Source organism: Scyliorhinus canicula, chromosome 11 (genome assembly GCF_902713615.1).
Source record: "Scyliorhinus canicula chromosome 11, sScyCan1.1, whole genome shotgun sequence".
Lineage (NCBI taxonomy): Eukaryota > Metazoa > Chordata > Chondrichthyes > Carcharhiniformes > Scyliorhinidae > Scyliorhinus > Scyliorhinus canicula.
The window spans coordinates 16,034,050-16,046,607 of NC_052156.1; the positions used below are offsets into that span (position 1 = coordinate 16,034,050).

At 46.8% G+C, this 12,558-nt stretch overlaps 1 protein-coding gene across 1 annotated transcript in view; it reads right to left on the reverse strand.

Annotated features, from left to right (window-relative positions):
* The window catches only part of mst1rb (macrophage stimulating 1 receptor b), a 156,021-nt gene that overhangs the window by 82,449 nt on the left and 61,014 nt on the right, over positions 1-12,558 (reverse strand). The window contains exons 4-5 of the mRNA XM_038812334.1: positions 3,330-3,446; positions 614-784 (exon numbers count right to left, since the gene is read on the reverse strand). Coding sequence (XP_038668262.1) covers positions 614-784; positions 3,330-3,446 — 288 coding nt within the window. The remainder of the gene's footprint in view (positions 1-613; positions 785-3,329; positions 3,447-12,558) is intronic.

Below are 12,558 nucleotides of genomic sequence, written 5' to 3' on the forward strand. Positions count from 1 at the left end.
TCCGTGTGGAGTTTGCACATTCTCCCCATGGGGCTGGTTTAGCACAGTGGGATAAATAGCTGGCTTGTAATGCAGAACAAGGCAGCAGCGCGGGTTCAATTCCCGTACCAGCCTCCCCGAACAGGCGCCGGGATGTGGCGACTCGGGGCTCTTCACTGTAACTTCACTGAAGCCGACTTGTGGCAATAAGCGATTATTATTATTAATGTGGCTGCGTGCCTTTCACCCCCACAGCCCAAAGATGTGCAGGTTAGGTGGATTGGCCCTGATAAATTGTCCTTAGTGTCCAAAATTGCCCTTAGTGTTGGGTGGGGTTACTGGGTTATGGGGATAGGGTGGAGGTGTTGACCTTGGGTAGGGTGCTCTTTCCAAGAGCCGGTGCAGACTCGATGGGCCGAGTGGCCTCCTTCTGCACTGTAAATTCTATTCTATCATTTCTATTGGGTGCTCTATTCTTTGGAGAGGCACTTGGTGCTTCTGCCCTCCTGACTGAGAGGCGGAAAGACCATACCAATGGACAATGAGTGGTGTGGCCTGGATATCTTGCTGATTCATCAACAAAGCCTAATTTTGTTTTGAAAAAGAAAACGGTTGTACATTTTCAGAAACATACTTCAACAATAACTGGTGCGCAGGTATCCAGCAACCACTTTTTCTGACATTCCTGGTGCTGAGTACACGATCCCTCACACCAACCACACCTCATAAAGGACGGTGCTACCTGGCATGATTTGCAGGTGAGGAAGTGATGACAGCCTGGTCCATCGATTGGCACTTTGGTCACCTGAAATTTTAAAAAACACAGAAATCCACATATTTCTTTGTAGAATATTACAAAGCACTCTGCAAGGGGAAAAAATCCTGAGTTCAGTCACAATGCACAAGACAGTGTTTTGGTGTTGTATGGGACAAGGAGAGGGGGAGATAATATTTGAATCCACTGATTGTATTACATCCCTGAAATATATTCCAGCCCATGTTAATCTCCACAATATGAATTTAGAGCTGGCTGATCAGTTTTGTTCTCCATGTGCTGTTTAGTTATTGTTAATTTAGAGATATTTTATCAGCAGAAATACCAGCCTTTTTTTGAGATTCTCGATCAACAATAAGTTGCGTTAGCCCTGAAAGGGGGGGGGGGGAGGGGAGGTGGCATAATAATTAGTGTGCGTGGCAACAAAAACACAAATTAACATTTAATGAAGCATCGTTTACTGTCAAAACTGTCCCAGGGCATTTCACAGAAATGAATGCCGAGCCGAAGGAGATAATCGTAGAGTGTAGCAAATACAGTGAGAAAGGTGACCTTTGGAAGAGAGTTAAAGGAGGAGAAGGGATGCGGGGAAGCAGAGGGGGCATCTGGAAGGAATTCCTGAGCCTGGGACTTAGAAATCTGGAGATATGTGACATTATGAGAAACGTACAGAACTGTAAGGGTTAATGTTATGTCCGAATCAACCACTAGAAGGAGCTAGATGCAGAAATATATAAAGCATCAATAAGTCTTCTGGGAGAGTGTTGAGGAGAAGGCTAGAGAACAGACTGTAGGAAAGATAGTGTGAGTGAGAGCATATCATAGTTATTCTATTAGTGTATAAATTAGTGGTAGAGGAGTGTAGATTGTATATTTATTGTCAATTGTTTAATATATAGAAGTAAGAGGTCGAATTCAATTAAGTAGTGTAAATAAAACTTCAGCTTTGTTTCATGCAAAAGCCAGTTGTGGTCTTTGTGAACACGACGCCAACCATCCTAGGATCTGAACCACAAAGAACACCACAATATGGCCACCAATAAAAGTGCAGAGGGAAGATGAGTGGACATGAGGGCAGAGTTTGGAAACAGCGGGTTTGGTGAGAGAGTTAACCGGTAGGACGAAGGAGGTTACAGAGATAGGGGAGGGGTGCCGCAAAGGGACTCAAACGTGTGGACAGGAATTTTGGTTCAAAAACATTGGAGGAGCCAAAAATGTGAGAAGACGAAAAAAGAGAAAATGCTGGACAATCTGAGCAGGTCTGACAGCATCCGTGGAGAGGGAAGGGAGCTAATGTTTGGAGTCCAGACTCAAAATCTTAGCCCGCAGCAGATGGGATTTTACAACAACCAATGCCAGTTGTCCCAGTCACTATCATGGTGGCATTGGAGCCTGTGCCCCCCAAGGGCTTTGGCCTCACCCTCTGGTTTACTAGCCCAGTGACATTACCAGCACACCGCCATCTCCCCACAGCAGCTTTAGAAGTTCCGCTCGGGATTAAATAGGCTGCCTGGAACCAATTCAGATACAATGGGCAGGGGAGCACCGCATTCAGTTAAAGACATCTCGGGGGAACTCCGACACTACCTGGCAAGAATTGCATGCTAACTTCTGTCCACGCACATAGCATTTGTCAGCAGCAACATTTCACAACACACTTCAATTTTTTTTAGATTTAAGAGATTTGGGAACAAGTCAATGAAAGGTCACAGGATTCTATTGCACCAATATTGCATTACAGCACATTAGCTAATGAATTCCTTTTTTATTCCCCCTGGTCTGTTTTCAGCTCAGCTATCCGTCAATAGGATGTGAGAAACAATTCTCTACAACAAAAGGCAGGCAACTTTAATAAACCGAGAGATTTTTCTAATATATTCAGTCATGGGATGTGAGCATCACTGGCAAGGCTAGAATTTGTTGCCCATTCTTAATCCTGAGGGAGGCAGTGGCGTGCTGGTATTGCCACTGGATGAGTAATTGGGGGTAATGACTCTGTTCAAGGGAACTTTAGGTGGCCCAGCCACATCCCATGATTAATTTTTTTTTTTTTTAATTGCTCTTGAGAAGGTGGTGGTGACCCGTTGGTTGTAGGTACAGCCACAATGCTGTGATGCCACGGTATTGATCCAACGACAGTGAACGCTGAAGAAACAGTGACATGTTTCCAAGTCAGGAGGGAAACTTGCAGGTGGTGTAGTTCCCATGCATCTGTTCACCCCAAACCAGTTACATACAGATGTTTTAAGTCATTAAATTAGTTTCTTGGTCAAGAAGTTTTAATGGTGGTACGAGACAAAACAAAGAATATATATATGTAACGGAGGAAATAGTGAGAGGAGACATGTTCTAGTTTCTGATGAAGGTTGTTTTGCATTGGTCTATATCCTCAATAATAGCTGCAATGCAAAACTGCAAGCTTTCTAAAAAGCATACATGAGCAATCTTGTGTAATGTTTTGAATGTAAAGCAGCAGCTCAGGAATGGAAGGTTGGCTATTTTGCTGATGTGATTGGTTTAGTGTTCAATTCAGCCCAAGTCGAATAAGAGCAAACTCCCCTCGTTCAACTCTTACCTTTTTTCCAGTAACAAACAGCAAGGAATCTTTCAAACGCGCAACCTTTCTGGAAACGGGATCTGAGCCACTCAAGCTGAAATTTGCGTGTGGCTTAAACGATTTTTGAATAATCACCTACAAATGGAAAGGAGGCAAGATCATTGAGTGAGCTGATGAAACACAGGAATCAAAGCCCAGCAAGTTCCTTATACCGGGAACCGTTCCTTTCTGCAGCCTTTCACATCCTTCCTGAAGTGTTGCACTCAGAATTGGGCACAATACTCCAGTTGAGGCCAGACCAAGGTTTCATACAAGTTTAATATAATCTTTATTGCTCTTCTACTCATTGCCCCTATTAATAGGGTACTGCATGCATTTAAGTTGGATTTTTTTTCGTGACTGAGGTGTCTTTCAGTTACAGCTGCGAATTCCAAGTACACTAAGTATTTATCTTCCTGAGGACCTTTCCCCCTTGAGAACCACTGTTGTACAACTTTAGAAAGTTGAAGTGACACATCAGAACATTTTTCTTATTCTTTAATGGCATGTGAGCATCTTTGGCTGGGTCCGCATTCCAATCCTAATTGTCCTTGAGCTGAGTGACTTGCTGGGCCATTTCAGAGGGGAGTTAAGAGCCAACCACATTGCTGTGGGTCTGGAGTCACATGTAGGCCAGACCAGGTAAGGATAGCAGATTTCCTGCCGTAAAGAAAACCAGATGGGTTCTTCCAGCAATCAATGATAGCCTCATGGTCACCATTACTGAGAGTGGCTTTTAAGTCTATATTTATTAATTGGAGTTAAATTCCACCAGCTGCTGTATCCCCACAGCATTAGCCTGGGCCTCTCGATTACTAGTTCAGTGACATTACCACTGCACCACTGCCTCCCCCTGTGGAGTGGAGCTGTATTACACCACATTGTGGTTTTGGTTTATTCTTTCATGGATGACGACATCACCGGCAAGACGATGTTGCCCATCACCCATTTCCCTGGAACTCAGTAGCATGCTAGGCCACAAGAGTCAACCACATTGTTGTGGGTCTGGAGTCACATGTAGGCCAGGACAGATAAGGAGGGCAGATTTCCTTCCCTGAAGGGAATTAGCGAACCAGGTGGGTTTTTAATGACAAATCAACAATAGTTGCAGTTGGTGCAAATCCTGTTGTGGCTGTAAAACTTTGCCACAGGATTATAATAGGATTTGCGCCGACAAGATTTCAAATGGTTTGTGAAATGGTTAGTATTGCTGCCTCACGGCGCTGAGGATTTGGATTCGATCCCAGCTCTGGATCACTCTCCGTGTGGAGTTTGCACATTCTCCCCGTGTCTGCGTGGGTCTCACCCCCACAACCCAAAAGATGTGCAGGGTAGGTGGATTGGCCACGCTAAATTACCCCTTAATTGGAAAAAAATTAATTGGGTACTCTAAATTTATGTTCAAAAAGATTTCAAATGCAATCTGTACTTGATGTAAATTTACAGTATCCGATTTTTTTTGTTCCCAATTAAGGGGCAAGTTAGGGTGGCCAATTCACTTACACCGCACATCTTTTTGGGTTGTGGGAGCGGACGGGGCAGGGTGGAGATGAGGCCCCCACAGACACAGGGAGAATGTGTAAACTCCACGCAGACAGTGACCCAGAGCCAGGATTGAACCCAGGTCCTCAGCACCATGAAGCAGCAGTACTAACCACTGCGCCACCGTGCCGCCGTTTCTGTACCTGATGCTTTGAGGAGTTCCAATGATCTGCAATTCTCTCACAAACATGTTTTCATAAGTCTGAAGGTTGTACTTTCAATATTGTGATTGGAACACGGTAGTGAACTCCCCTCTAAACATTAATTTCCTTGGACGCAAAGGAATTGAAAACACGAGAGGAATAGCGTCGTCAGAAGCAAATGGAAAGGTTCCATCTGCTGATCTTTTGCAAAATCAAAACAGTTTGGGAAATGAGTGCTTCTTTTTGCTGGCAAACTTCATGTCAAGGAAGAGCTCCGTCAGGAAGTGCTCCCTTGTACAAGCACACTGACCTCAGCAAAAGAGAAAGAGCTGTTTTAATCCAGGTTAAAGGAGACAGATTTACAGCAGGAGAAATTAGGTATTCGATGTACGTCACTCAGTTCCTGCAAAGTAAACAAGCCTTTGGCGCTAAACCTCCAGTCCCTTAAGGAATTTGTGCAGAAATTTCAACACAGAATTCAAAGTGAGAGGTCAAAAGATGTCTCACAAACGATTTTAATAGTTGCCAAAGTGCAGACCACTTTATGGCGTTAATACTTTTCCTTGGCAAATCAGACGTAACGCAAGTCACGCAGTTTATACAGAAAAGGTAACTGAAACAAAACATCAAAAAAGGGTTTGCCCAGCAAGAATTATATAAATTCCTCAATGAAAATCTAAGCGATCGCACATGACAGTGAAATGCAAGCTCACCAAATGCTGGTTTTGTTGCAACTTCTTTTGTTTTTCAAGAGTTTTCATCAGCAAGGGAATCGTGAGGATAAGGCGGGAAAATGGAGTTGACGACGATATCAGATCAGTCATCTCATTGAATGGCGGAGCAAACTCGATGGGCCGAATGGCCTACTTCTGCTCCCACGTCTTAAGGTCTTATGGTAATTATATACAGATAATTTTACAAATACACTGGAAAATACACTGGATGCCGCAATTGGTCGACCAGAGAAGGAATGAATTCTCTTCAAAATGATCACACAATGCACGGGATTCTTAATGTTTAATTTCTTCCCAATTTTGAACTAAACTGGAACCAAATACATGTAGTTCCACCTTCATCTAACTCTAGTTTTGACAGTGTCCTGTCAGAATTTGTATCAAAACAGTGCAGCAAATATCTTACAATACTGGCACCAGGCTGGAACAGTTATGTAAAGTCAAGTTACCATAGTCCCAAATGACCAGAGGCTGCTCTTCCCTTTGAGGGTGAGGGCTGGCTGGTGGTTATTTAACTGGAGGGCCGTCACACCTCAGGTGAAGAGCAAGGTTGAGAGGGTGGGGCCTTCATGAGTAACCTCAGCCAGTACATGAATTGAACCCGCGCTGTGAGCCTCGCTCTGCATCACGAACCAGCTGACCAGTCAACTGAGCTAAACCTTGGGGAGGAAATCGGAGCCCCCGGAGGAAACCCACGCCGACACGGGGAGAAACTGCAAACTCCACACAGATAGTCACCCGAGGCCGGAATTGAACCCTGGCGCTGTGAGGCAGCACTGCTAACCACTGTGCCGCCTGGCTGCCCTTAAATGGCTGGGAAGCAGCTGGCAACCCGCCATCTCTTCGGGTGGTGGGGCAAGAAACACCGCCATCCAAAACATCCTGTGTGCATATTCCCAAAGATAGGAACATCCAGGTAAACAGCGCACAGTTATACACATTTGCAGGGCTGAAATATACCACTGACAAATTTAAGCAATGGATTTGACGGTCTGATTCCATTTTGGTTGCTGTTCAACATGCCCTGAGGCCGATCGCGATGATGTGTCGGCTGCTACAATACAGTCATTAGAAAAGAGAAATCATAGAATTTACAGTGCTGAAGGAGGTTATTCGGCCCATCGAGTCTGCACCGGCCCTCGCACTGTTGCTTTGCAGCTCCAGGGTCCCAGGTTCGATTCCCGGTTTGGGTCACTGTCTGTGCGGAGTCTGCACGTTCTCCCCGTGCCTGCGTGGGTTTCCTCCGGGTGCTCCGGTTTCCTCCCACAGTCCAAAGGTTTGCGGGTTCGGTGGATTGGCCATGATAAATTGCCCTCAATGTCCAAAAAGGTTAGGTAGGGTTACGGGGATAGGGTGGAGGTGTGGGCTTAAGTAGGGTACTCTTTCCAAGAGCCGGTGCAGACTCGATGGGCTGAATGGCCACCTTCTGCACTGTAAATTCTATGATTCTATGATTCTACCTAATTTTCTCAGCGACTATCCAATTCCTCGTGATTTAGTTTGGGGTGGACAATGCCGTGATGATCCATGAAAAACCCGGCTAGTCTCAGGGTCCATCTCTGCCCTGTGGCTCTGTGAAACTGGTACTGGGATCATTCAACCTTTCGACAAAACAGATCCAAGAGACTCAGAACTCTGAGGAGCTATCATATTTTACCATCTTCATTTATTTCATTGATTTCTTTGTCTCCAGACACTTCTAAATGTTTATCTGCAATGCACCGGGAGCCACAGTGGTTAGCGCTGCTGCCTCACAGCTCCAGGTACCCGGGTTCAATTCCCGGCTGGGTCACTGTCTGTGCGGAGTCTGCACGTTCTCCCCGTGTGTGCGTAGGTTTACTCCGGGTGCTCCGGTTTCCTCCCACAGTCCAAAGATGTGCAGGTTAGGTGGGGTTACAGGGATAGGGTGGTGGAGTGACCTAGGTTGGGTGCAGAACTCGATGGGCTGAATGGCTCCTTCTGCACTGTAGGATTTCTATGGTTCTAGCTGCACAGGTGACACTAGGAGGGTTTCACTTTGATTTCGCTGATTCAGTGCAGCCATTGTTAAAGCATATTAAAGACACACAAGTGAGTTATAACATTCATTAACGAGTGCCTGCAAACCCTTCCATTGTCACTACATTGCTCGACAGTACCTCGAGGAATGTGAAGAGGTAACTATTTGGATTTTTGGAGGCCGGTTTGGAGGATTCCAGTTTCTTTCTTGTCCCTTTATCATCTTGGCTGTTGCTGATCTCCGTAGCTGCTGCAATCAACCTCTTTCCTGCCTCAGTCTGTTCGTCAGGGTTTCTTGCTGGCTAGATTTACCCTCTAGCCGCTGAAGTCTTCATCAAAATAATGCGCCATGGAGCTTCTGGGTGAGCCTATCATTTACTGTTAGTGTAGAAACAGTTGCAATGCTTCCTCTTCCTGCTCTTCCAACATGTCCCCCAAGGATCAATCCTTCGACCCACCCTATTTCTCATAGGTACGCTATCCATCGATGACATTATCCATGTCCGCTGATGGCAGCTCCACCGCGCAGCCACCTCCCTCGACTCCTCCACTGTTGTTAAATTCTCTGCTAATCTGACGCCAGCTCAGTTGGCCGGGTGGCGGGTTAGTGACGCGGAGCGACGCCAACAGCTCCAAATTCAATTCTCGTACCGGCCGATGTCATCATTCACTTCGGGAAGACTGAAGCCACATTTTGTTTGGAACCCGTTGGAAACTCTGTTTCCCAGCTATCAACTCCATCTCCCATTCAGGCAACAGTCTTCTCCGCAAGCAACCTTCTCACGTTTTCCTTCCTTCAATTATTTTTGTTTTCTCCTTTGCCGTTCACCATTGACAGAAAGGCAGGAAAAGACCTTTCCACCGAACCATATTGCAACACAATAGGATTGCAAGATGTCGGTATATTCCCTGACAGCAGAGAACCTGTTTGACTGCAGTGTGGCTTTAAATGTTTTCAGTTCCGAATTACATAAGTGATTATGGCACCAACCAACAGCTGCAATTATAGCAAAATCACATGGGGATAATTTGGACATCTTGTAAGGTCACACATCATTTAAAGAACCCACATCCCATTCTGCGTTGTTCTGACACTCACTACATGACCTACCTGGGACCACCTGTGTGTGGTGATGTGCATCACTGTAAATACACAAGGGGTTAATGTGAATACACTACAACTAAGTAAACACTAGAGGGAGCACCAGAGACGTCATGACATGCAGACATACAGCTAATGAACACATAGAATAGGACACGACCAATGGGCAGTCAAGACACCCAGAGGTTACATTACCACAAGGGGGCATTACACAACCCATATATAAGGACAGGGCACACATGCTCTGTCTCTTTCCATAAGCGACACTTAGAGAGCAGGACAGGGGCAGATCAGAAGCATCACATCCACCACGTGGCTTAGAGCAGACTGGTTAGTTAGACTGAGTTACTATAGCAAGATTAGCAGGAGAGTCGAACTCATAGAGAACTGTGCTAATGGTTCAATAAATCACATTGAACTTACTTCAAAGTATGGAGTAACTTTTGGTCAAAGCTGCATCGAGTTGCAGCCTGTGTTATCCCAGAGTACATAACACAACACTGTGCTCCACTTTCGCCACCTCCCAATCTCTTCTTGAATTCCCCCAACTTGTTTTTGATCTTATACAGGGGTAAGTATGAATTTATAAAAAATGTAATGGAAGCAGTTCTGCAGGAAATGCAATTTAAAGAACCACGTTATCCTTCTTGCGAGGGAGTTTGTACTCTGCAAGGGCCATGGGGAAGATTATCATTCCCACCCGTGCGGAATATTACATCCCTCCCAGCCAAAGTCTGAAGGCCCCCTCGACAACCAATGGGAGGAAGGAGGAGGATCAGGTGGAGGACGTAGAACTCTCTTCGGCTCCGGCATATCGTCATATTCCTGATGTGCCAGATCAGTTGGCATATACCGCGCCAGTGAATGCCATCTGCGGTAGGAAAGCCATGGAAAATGATCGTCAGGAGGCGGCTGGACTGTTGAATCGGCGTCCAAGATCTCGGGTGTTTGTGTCTCCATTTCCGCGTCAGAAGATACTATTCCAGGCATGTCAGCATCGATATAGACTGGAGGCATCACAGCGGGCTGGGTCCGCAATGGAGATGTAGGAGCCAGGGCAGGTTTCTTCTGAAGAATCTCATGGGGGAGCAACCTCCTTGAGCGAATGTGATCCAAATGCTGTCCCATTAGCTGCCCCAGGACCTAAACTTGGTGAGAGACTGGCCTTGTTTGATGGGTGACAATCCCAGAGAACCAGTGAGCACTGTCGTTGAAGCAACGAACGACCACCGCGTCGTCAGGTGTTATGTGTTGAAGAGGTCGCTGTCAAACTGGGCAACGCCCTTGCAAATCTTGGTTAAGGTGCACCTTCGCACCAATGTCTAGGAGAATCAAACTCAGTCGGGTGCAAGACCTACGACCCAATAACGTATCAGCGAGGGCCACCCCAGTCACCACGTGCGGTGTCCACGGAGCCCAATGTCTGTTTCTTTAGCCCCAGTTAACCATCAACGTTGCTCTTGCTGCCAAGCCATTCGATGCCAGATAGTTTGGGGCAGTGCGGACATGCCGAATCCCTTTGACTTTCACAAAAGCAGCAAATTCTTCGCTGGTGAAAGAGGCCCCATTATCTGTTACGAGCACCTCATGATCCTGTGGGCGGAATAGAAATGTGCAATTGCTCGATAGTCGCCCTGAATGTGATCGTCGCCATCTTGTGGACCTCCAGCCACTTCAAGAGGGTGTCCACCAGGGCGTGAAACATTGAACCCAGGAATGGACCGGTGAAATTGGCGCGTACGAGAGCACAAGGGCGACTGGCCACTCCAAAGGATGTGGGGATGCCATTGTGGGGAGCTTCTGGTGCTCTAACACATTGAGGACTGTTGGGCCAACGACTCAATATCTGTGTCCAAACCCGGCCACCAGACGGAGCTTCTCACCGGCATCTTCATTTTGGACAGTCCGAGGTGTCCGTTGTGAAGGTCCTTCAAAACAATTGCCTGACCCTTCGCGGGAATAACAACCCTCATGTTGTTCAGGAGGGTACCATCTTCCATGGTCAGCTCCAAGAGCTTTTGAGGAGAGAGCCTTCAACTCCCCTGGTAACTGTCGGTGTTTGGCCACCTTAGAGCACCGAATATCTCACCTTGGTCAGTATGGGGTTGGTTTGCGTTCAGTCACAATGCAGTGATGGACAAGGAGGACATGAAATTCAGAACAGCAATCACTTCATCCGCTGTGGGGGGGGTCTGCGGATTTGGAAGGCAGCTCAACGCATCGGCTTGCGCAATCCGGTCCCTGTGCGGTGCTCAAAATAGTGGTGTTCGAAAGGGTATTCATAAGCAGCCAATAACATGGCTCAGCATTGACTCCTTGCAAAAGCTATCGACAGGTCGCCTTGTCTTCATAGAAGAGGCCCAGCAACGGCTTGTGATCCGTGATGTTAAAAAAATGGCGGCCACTGATGAAACCACTTTGCACCAAATACTACCGCCAGCCTTCTTTCTCGATCTGAACATATTTTTCCCAGCCATAGCCAGCGTCTGGGAGGCAAAGGCAATCGTCGTTTATGGCCATCGCTCACCCGATGAGACAGGACTGGCCCTGTCCCATACGGTAATGCATCACAAGTGACGAATAAAGGTTTCAAAGGGTCGAAATGTGTCAACAACCTTGAAGAGTATAACTGCCCTTTCACCTTCTTAAACGCCTCATTCTGGGCCTTGCTGTATTCCCAAGGCTGGTGCTTCTTGAGGAGCAGGTGAAGGGGACCAGGATGGTGGCCAAATTCGGGATGAACCTGCCATAATAATCGACCATTCCAAGAAAAGAGCAAAGCTCAGTGGCACCTTGTCGGGTGGGGCCATTTTGATGGCGCTCACTTTCTCAGCAGATGGATGCAGGCCATCGTGATCCACCCGATACCCCAAATATACAACATCTTTCATGTGAAACACACACTTCGCGTGGCGCAGATGGGCCCCATACTCTGAAAAACCCTTCAGCCCCACCTGGAGGTTCTGCAAACCTTCTTGTTCCATGGTCCCTGTGACTAACACGTCGTCTCAGTAAACCGCAACGCATGCAATCCGCGCAGGATGTTCCCATGACACGCTGAAAGACGAGGGTACTCTGAATGGGAGCCTGCTGTACTCCTAGAGTCCCTGTGCGTATTGATCATGACGTAGTTCCGTGACGATTTGCCAAGCTCCAGCTGTAAATAAGCGCTGCTCATGTCCAATTTTGTAAATGTACAACCGCGGGCCAATGGAGCATTATGATCCTTGGTTGTTTTTATAACCTTAGAGTACCCAATTCATTTTTTCCGATTAAGGGTTAATTTAGCGTGGCCAATCCGCCTACCCTGCATATCTTGGGGTTGTGGGGGGCAAAACCCACGCAAACACGGGGAGAATGTGCAAACTCCACACGGACAGTAACCCAGGGCCGGGATTCGAACCTGGGACCTCGGCGCCATGAGGCAGCAGGGCCAACCACTGTGCTGCCCAATCAAGATCCTTAATGCGAGGTAAAGGATAACGGTCTAACCTCAAAGCCATGTTCACCACCAATTTATAGTCTCTGCAGAGACGAACTAACTTATCCGGCTTCATCACAGGCGCTGCCCAGTCAGGTCTAATGATGCCCCAACTCTCCAAGCGACGAAGTTCAGACTCGACTTTCTCCACTCAAGCCTAGCAAACGGGCGGGCATGAAAATAGCGGGGTTAAAAATCCGAAAGCATA